The 8868-nt window shown below is 34.8% G+C and overlaps 1 protein-coding gene across 1 annotated transcript; it reads left to right on the top strand.

Moving 5' to 3' along the window:
• Window positions 1-277: 277 nt before the first annotated feature.
• On the top strand, window positions 278-5710 carry LOC148939743 (guanine nucleotide-binding protein G(i) subunit alpha-like). The gene is made up of 2 exons (XM_089106420.1): window positions 278-421; window positions 5381-5710. The coding sequence occupies exons 1-2, from the start codon at window positions 278-280 to the stop codon at window positions 5708-5710; spliced, it is 474 nt and encodes a 157-aa protein (XP_088962546.1).
• Window positions 5711-8868: the final 3158 nt, after the last annotated feature.

Genomic DNA, 8868 nt, shown 5'->3' with positions numbered 1-8868 from the left:
TGTGGATCCGACCGGAAAAGCATGTCAAGCCATCATTCTTGCTACAACACATGAACTGGCTGAGCAAATTTGTAAAGTTATTACAAGTTTAAGCCAGTATGATAAAATTGAATATTGTGACTTCATAGAACGTAGACATATTAACAAAGACACTAGAAAAATTCAAAATTTAGGGGTACAAGTTGCTGTTGGAACACCTGGTCGAATACTTGCCCTTATTAATTGTAAAAGGAAGAATCTTTTACGTGAAAGGCAGTGATCCACCGAGAGATTTGTCATGCGTAAAAGGGAGGACGAAAAACCAATTTTGAATACAAAGGATGTAAAGCTTATTGTCATTGACGAGGCTGATAAAATGCTTTTAACCAATTTGTTCAACACGGTTCAAGAAATATTTGGGGTTTTGGACAGAAACACTCAAGTAGTACTGTCATCAGCAACCATGCCCCCTAAAATGCTTGACATCACTGATAAGATCTTGCAGAAGGGTCAAACAGTTTATATTAAAAAAAGCAAGATAAACGAAAAATCGCGAAGAAAGGAAACGAGGACAATTAACAGCCAGTGAAAAAAATTGAAAAAACTATGCAAATATTTCGGTCAAGACCTCCGCTTGACCGTCCTCAGTGCAGAATAAAACTGATAAAAATATAAAAACCAAACCTTAAAATATAAACACCAAACTAAAATTGTAAGACCCTTTCCTAGTAACGGTGAAAGGGTAACTGAATAAAAAACACAAGTCTAAATGGCATTTCAGAATTTCATTTTGCGTAAAGCACTTTTAAAGGCTGATCGCTTTCCAGTTTGATTGTTATCGGAGACTCTATTCGATTGCACAATATAATTTTGTGGATGTATGTAAAAACGATCAGAATTAATAATTTTGTCTTAAATGGGACTTAGAAAAATTTCTCCAGTGTCTCTATTGAGAGCTACCTTTTGGTGAATGTGCTTTTTTATTTCCACTGCCTCCCTGAAAACTTGCGTGAGACCTTTAACGGGGGCAACGATAGAGACCTCGTCAAACAAAATGAAATGGTGTGGATTCTCGTACACATGTTGCGTACACCTTGGCGCCCTTATATATTCGAAATTAGCGTAAAATTTTTATTCTTTTGATGCATCTATTGGTATAAAAATTCAATTTTTTAGAGTTTCGGTTTCTATTGAACCGGGTCGCTCCTTACTTACAGTTTGTTACCACGAACTGTTTGAAAATAGATAAATAAACAATGAAGAAGAAGTAGGAGAATAAAAAAGGGGGAAATAATTGCTTCTCATGAAACAAAAGGGATTTTCCTTATACCTCAAGATATGGGAAAGTAATTTTTTTAAGTGGAGTTTTTGGTTAGCGAGATTTCAATGGTGTATTTTTAATTCGGATCAAACATAATTTTTGAGAGGTTTCATGCTATTTTTCAAATATCTTATAGATTTGTGTTTGGGACCAGTATTTACGATTAAGATCATTTGCAGAAATAGCATAGATTTATTTTTTCTAATTAATATTTACGATTAAGATTATTTGCTGAAATAAGTTTCCACTTTTCTGAAAAAGATTTATGTTTAATATAGAGGAAAAGGGGATTGTACAAGAATTATCTGAGTGATAGATCCAATGAAAACAAAAGGAATGTAAAGGAAGTGGAGGAAACATTAAAATACAAACTAATGGGGTGTGAAGTGGGCGCCATGGATAAAATTGCCGAGGATCTGAAAGTTGCAGCTAAACGGCATAATAGTAAAATAATGTACTGGCATGTAAATAAATTGAGAGGGAGTAGTCAATCTGGACTTGTCCCAGTTAAAGATTTGCATTGGCACCATTAACTCTAGCAACGGCTCTGCCCCCTCTTGCCCGTAATGCATCGATTCACATTTTTATGTGAGGGGGGGTGCAATTTCAGTGACGTCATCATGATTTCATAAAGAGGGATATTCAACAGGATAATCCTCTTTGTTTTGTATGACACCAATTATGGTTGTAACAAATTATGTATACCTTTATATATTATGATGTTATGCATCAATATAAAAGGATGCAAATAGTCAAGTGATCTCAGTATAATAAAATTACAAACAGAAAAAGCCCATAGCTTTTTCTGAATTTGAATAGTAAGAGACAACCTGGCTACATCCTACGATTATGAAGTCACTGATCAATCTTTAACATGAAATATGCATTTTTCGTAAGAAATTTTATTCTCTTTAAAAAAAAATTTTTTATTACAAAGGGTTCTTAACCCCATTAATTTCCTTTAAAATGAGCCATTGAACAATTTTCTACAATTTTTCAGTTCCAAGCTATCTGTGGAAGAAAAAAAGGAAAAAAATGCCGTTTAAGCAGAATGCTGCAGTAGCTGCCACTTTTCTTGATTTTCGAACCAATATATTGCCCTTGCTTTTCAAGCCGAGGGTCAGAAAGTTTCCAATATAGGGATGTCGTACAAGGTGGTTTCAATTATGTACTTTCTGTTTTGATCTGACTTTTTTTTAGGAGTTTTGGGTTTTCATATTTTTTAGCATTTGATGTGATCATCTCTTATTAGGTTGCTAGCCACCGCTGCAACCCAGACTAAATCACAAAATTTCAGCTTGTATCCGTCTACTTTCCTATCTTCTTTGATCATTACTAATGCACACTATATTGCGCAAAAAGGCACAGATGAATCACAGATAATTTCAAAATAGAAATTCAATGTTTCTGAATAACTTATAATATCAAATATATATGTTAAAAATAGACACCAGGAGGAAGAGGGCAGGCTCTACCCAAAATAAACTAATATATGCTTCCAAATGATTGCATCTTCAAGACGTCAAGGGCGTCAGTACGGGGAGGAAGGCAGGCTCTACCCAGACCAAACTAATATATGCTACCAAATGGCTGTATCTTCGTTGCAACATAATGAATCTGGCAAAATTGTCATTCAATCTCATCTTTGAAAAAATAATAGCCATCTTCTATCTTTATGATTGATTTTAACAGTAAACATTCTTTGAAACAGACTAACCTTGATCTACAATGTACAACAAAAATATGCTTAGAATATTAATTTGAACTACAAAAATACCTGATGGTTTTAAAATTAGTTTAAATTTTCACTTGGAATATGATACTTGATACGAGAGTTGAACATAAACTGTTCGATAATATTTAATTCCATAAGAAAATAATTTAACAATGGTTTAACAAGTAAGAAAACAGAAACTCATGGGGAATGAGAGATACAAGAGTCATGCTAAATAGATTGCTGGCAATCCGGGTTTCAGCGGTAGTAAGAGACGGTAAGAGACAACCTAGGAAGAGACGATTACGCCCCATAGTAAAAACTAAAGTAAATCAAACTCCTGAAAAAAGATTCAGGTCAAAACAAGAAGTACACTATTAGAACTGCTTTGTCCTAAACTTATATAGAGCAAACTGACCGTCCTTTGGATTGAATAACAAAGAAAATAAATTGGCTTAAAAATCAAGAAAATTGACTTTAACCCCAGTATTCTCCACAAACGGCATCTTTTTTTCTTTCCGCTTTTTTTCTTCCTCAGTTAGCTGGGCACTGGAAAATCATAGAGAGCTGTAAAATAGCTCATTTTAAAGGAAATTTCTTAATCTAGTCACTTTTGTAATTAAAAAGAAAATAATTTTTAAGTTGAATCAATTTTGTGAAACAAACTGTATTTTTGATGTATTTTCATACAGCAGTCTTTTCAAAGATATTTGAATTTTGAAGCAATCAAACAGTTCATGGTAACAATTGCCTAAAGTTTATTTAGAGTTGCTGAAATTTTTGGAATTGCTTTGTTTTGAAGCTCATTTATTTGATGAGTTTTTCTCAGCCATCTTATGTTGTTGTTTTTCGAATGACTGGCTGTGTGTTTTAGTCGATATTTAATGTTTTCTGTGTAGTTTGGTAATGTTTTCTATGTAGAAATATAGTAATCGTAATGTTTTCTGTGTAGTTTTTTTTCTTATTTTCTTGTTTTGTGAATGCTCTATTATATTTAGTTCCTTACACGCACTAGCATCTTGGTATTCTTGTGATGTACGTTTTTTTTATAACCCAATAAACCAAATTTTTATTATTCTGAAAAAAGCCTGAACAAAAACTATTCTTTTGAGAAAATAAATGATGCTGTGTGTTAGCACATACCTTTCCCTTTTTACCTCATACCAGGAATGTTGAATGTTGCTACCCTCGTGTTTTTGTGTTCACTGGTTTGGAAATTAGGTTCTAGAATGATAACACATTTTACCGAAAAGCTAGTATATGGACATAGCCATGTGTTTATATTCATGTTAGATATGGAAATACAGGCTTTAAGATGTGAATTACAAGCGATAGTTTTCATGAGACCTGTGTGTCAGGATTTTTGAATTTAAAAATTTGCACCAACAAGGTAGACGAAAATAGAAAAAAAAAATCTATAGTAAGATAAAACAAAAACAGAAAATACCCAAAATTAGTTTGGTATGACAGAAATCTTGGAAAATGCGATCATAGCCGATTTTAACTGTGGATTTTGAGACAGGACCTGTTTTTTTTGAGTCTATGAAAGTAGAAGGGGTGCAGTTTTTAACCTAGGGGTGCAGTTATATTGTCGAGTTCTGTTTTTCTTAAACGTGAGAAACGTATTTCATTTGAAAATTGGTTACATTTTGATGAACATCCCTCTTCATACAGTAAAGCCGTTTGGATTAAAAGTTATTGTCGATAGCTTTTATTCATTTGGAGTTCATCTTTGGGGAGGAAGAGGGGCCAAAAAATTGAGCTTTAGACATATTTTCTTATGGGATGGCTTTCTTTAGCTTATTCATTCCATGGATTTTGAGATTCTTAATTTTGGTGGGTTATAAACTTAGAAATGTAAAAGAAATCTGAATTTGTTGTCTGTGGTATAAGAAAACTTCAGTTGAGATTCATAAGAATTGTTTTACAAATTTTCAACTCAGTATATTCACCTCATCTCCAGAAGGAGAGGAGAGTTCAGATCATGCACACACATAAGAAGATGCCACCACCTTCCCCCGCAACTCTGACATTTTACTGATTTTCCTTTCAGTTTTGTTACTTTTACACCACACTGTCATTCCAGCAACTTTTGTTCTGTACTCCAGGATGGTGGTCTAAGAAAATCTAATTGATTCCCCCCCCCCACCACGACAAAATTGACATTGGAAACGTTAAATGGTTTTGTTCTGACTAATTCAGTTGCAAGCGTGTGCAGCTTCTGCAAATTTTATTAACCCTAGATGAGATCAGCATGGCTGGTGAATTAGTTTGGATTACGCTTAACTCAATTTTCCTTATTATTGTATGTTTTTTTCTATTATATCAGTCTATCATGCCAACCAACATTTTAATTGTGTGTTCAGGACGATGCTCGTCTGTTTTTTACGTTGGCAAGTGGTGCGGATGAGGGTTTTCTGAGCTATGAACTAGCAAAAGTTATGAAACGTCTATGGGGAGACAGAGGGGTGCAGCACTGTTTCAGTCGGTCTTGGGAATATCAACTGAATGATTCAGCTGCCCATTATTTGAATAGCTTGGATAGAATTTCTTCAACGAATTATATTCCGACGCAGCAGGATGTTTTGAGAACTAGAGTAAAAACAACTTGGAATATTGAGACGCAATTCAAGTTCAAAGATTTAAATTTCAAGCAAGTAACTGCCCTAACTATTTCAGTCCATTCTTGGTTCTGACTTGGGGTTGCGACCAGGGTGTAATTTGAAATGGGACAGGGAGGCATCTGCCCCTGCCAGACCTTGGGTTGCTCCCCCCAGACCACAGTTCGCCCCCTCCCCCAGCTGATATTTATTTTCTTCCAAAATATTGTCAAAACTAAGATGGACCTGCATAATTCAAGCATCAACAGAAACAGATCAGTGTCTTTGTATATATTTACCTTTATAGCACCATAAGTTACCTTTATTTAGCACTATAACGTACCTTTTGTAGTAGCTTCAAAGTACTAAATCTGCACCTCTATGGTACCTAACGGCTTTTTTTAGTTTTACTGTTGTTTTCACTTGATTTGGGAAAATTGCCTCTGACTTTGCCCCCACCCCTTCCGCAGGATTTTGACGAAATTACGTCCTTGGCTGTGACTTAATCTGACTTTATTTCTGACTAAAAATGTGGACTTTTATGAATGAAAAAAAAATTTCATGCAGAAAATCCCCTTTCCTAGGCAAGGTTATATGATATGGCTTTGCTCAGGAGTGAGGAAAGGTGCAATTCATATTGCGCCTTTTACGAGATTTTATGCTTTAAGTAAGTCAACAACGTAGTCCACTTTAGTAGGAGGGACCCAATAGATACTACGAGTACAAACTTCGGTTAACAAAAGAATGTATCTCCACTAACGGGTCAATGACACCTCTTTCAAGGTCAATCAGGTGATGTTTATAAGTGTATTGATCAATTCTAACGGTACAGGATTGCAGTGAATATAAGGAAGGATTTATGCTATAGTTGTTATTAGTGTGTGAATAAAGTTCAAGGAGTGAGAACAGTTTGAATTTACTCATTAGGATATATTTGTAATAATGAGTGGAATGTTTACACTATTAGAATGTTGGTCAATTTATTTGTTATTTTCTTGGATGTCAACTTAAGTTCAACAATAATTGCTGGATTAAACTCATTGTATCCCTCGGCAATGTCTCACTACTCTTTGCCGTATGGAAACTATAAATGGCTTGAGAATCCTTGTGAGATCCCCAACATTCACACCGTCGAGGAGAATGGTCCACAAGGATGGTTCTTTGAAATTGACGGGCACATTCCATTGGCACTGTATGATTCTGTCAAGTATTTTGTATTCCCCTGTATCAATCGACCAGTGACAAAGGACTCGCTGAGCCCATACAATTGATCTTTGGTTGATAATATGGGGATGCAATGGACCCTCTCCAAGCAGAAACTGATTGCAGATTTAAACCCTAAACAGAATATCGTTGTTCACCATGTACTTTTGCGCTGGATGGTTAATAATGGTTTCAAGATCACAAAAATACATAGGATCCTGCAATTCAGTCTAAAACCTTATTTGAAAACGTTTATCGACACTTTTGTCGATCAACGCTCTGAGGCAAAATGTAAAGTAGAAAAAGAAATGTACAAGCTCATTTTAAACTCAGCATTTGGCAAAATGTGTGAAAGCGTACGGAACAGATCCCGTTGTGACGTCATAACCTGCCCCCAAGAATGTGCACGAGTTATAGCAGACCCCAATTTTACATCGTTCACGGGCATAGAGGCGAACATGGTTCTTCTACACAAAGAGAAAAAAAAGGGATGCTGAACAAGAATATAGCGGGAGGTAGTTCAGTACTTGAAATTTCCAAAAAGCTCATGTTGTCGTTTTTTACAATGTGTACAAGGTACAATGGCCAAGGGAGGGGGAGGTTCAAGTTTATTATGGGGATACAGATTCTTTGCTGTTAAAAAATAAAACCGAGGATTTATTAAATGATTTAGAAAATGGGGAACACATCAGCTCGCGAATGGATTTCAATAACTGGAATGCATCCGTCTACCCCGAGTTGGTGAGACGTCAGGCCCTCAATCAGCTATTAATGTTAAAATTGGAGACGGGGAGTGATTTAATATCCAATGGGGTGTTCCCCAGTCCTAAAATTTATTGCTTAGAAACCCACAACAAAGATATAAAACAGGCGTTAAAAGCAGTGCCTACACCTTTTGTAAAAAATAATTTCAACATGAGTTTCTACAGAAACTGTGTAAAAAGCAGTATAGTGCCGACAGCACAAGTACTTGCAATTCGCTCTCTGCATCACAAAAATTATACTTTTAGAGTTAAATATTGACGAAGACCACACTGCCTTTCCATATCAAACAAACACAACTTAAAAACAATAGGAAAATTTTTTCCAAGATAGTGCAATTTAAATCGGTGAATATTTCGGCCCTATGTCCAAGGGCCGTCTTCAGCACAACATTAAAGAAAAATGTATATAAAAACAAACTTACATTAAAATACGAAGCTTAAAACTAAAAATGGTTTTAAAAAAACGCTTTTAAAAAACCTTTAAAACAGCCCCAGTATCCTTACTTCAACGAAGTTTAACCAGGAATAATAAATAAAATGATGAGAGAGGATGAATTCATTCAAATGAAATGAAATGAAATTATTAACTGCAAGTTTTCAAAGCTAACCTTTCTTTTTTAGCAGCTAGTCTTAAAGGCATTTTTGTAACGGGTTCAATACTATTGTCAATTGGTTTAATAAAATATTTTGTTAGATCAATTTTAATTAAATTTGAGTATAAAAAATTCAGTGAATATTCTCCTAAGTTCCTATTTAAGGAAATATTTTTGTTTATTTGTAGCCTAAATTCGATTGATTCCCGGACCACCTGTTTTATCCTCCGATCACTACTAACGAGAGAAGATTTTTCAAAAAGTATCGCGTGGCTGGAATTATCAAATATATGGCTAGCTAAAGCAGAATCAAAAGAGTTATTAGAATTATTTGCAACTAACGATTTGTCTCTGTCTTCTTTAGGCTGGTGTATCCGTTTTTCTAGATTCTGATGAGTTCTGCCAACGTAGTAATTGCCACTATCGCATGGTATTTGAGAAACCCCTCTTTGGCGAGTAACTGGGGTTTGATCTTTACCGGAGTTTAAGAAATTTGTGATTTTAAAATTATTGGTGAAAACTAAATACAGACTGTTTTTTGTGCAAATATTTTTTATTTTTGTGGTGATTCTTGGGATGTACGGAAGATGGATTATATTAGAGGGTATTTTTCTTCCGTACATCCCAAGAATCAGCACAAAAATAAAAAAAATATTTGCACAAAAAACAATCTGTATTTAGTTTTCACCAATAA

This window comes from Artemia sp. Qi Xiang Cuo, chromosome 20, assembly GCF_049724085.1.
Source record: "Artemia sp. Qi Xiang Cuo chromosome 20, ASM4972408v1, whole genome shotgun sequence".
Classification (NCBI taxonomy): domain Eukaryota; kingdom Metazoa; phylum Arthropoda; class Branchiopoda; order Anostraca; family Artemiidae; genus Artemia; species Artemia sp. Qi Xiang Cuo.
Note: the sequence above shows the minus strand (reverse complement) of the source record. Positions and strands in the feature narration are given on the sequence as shown.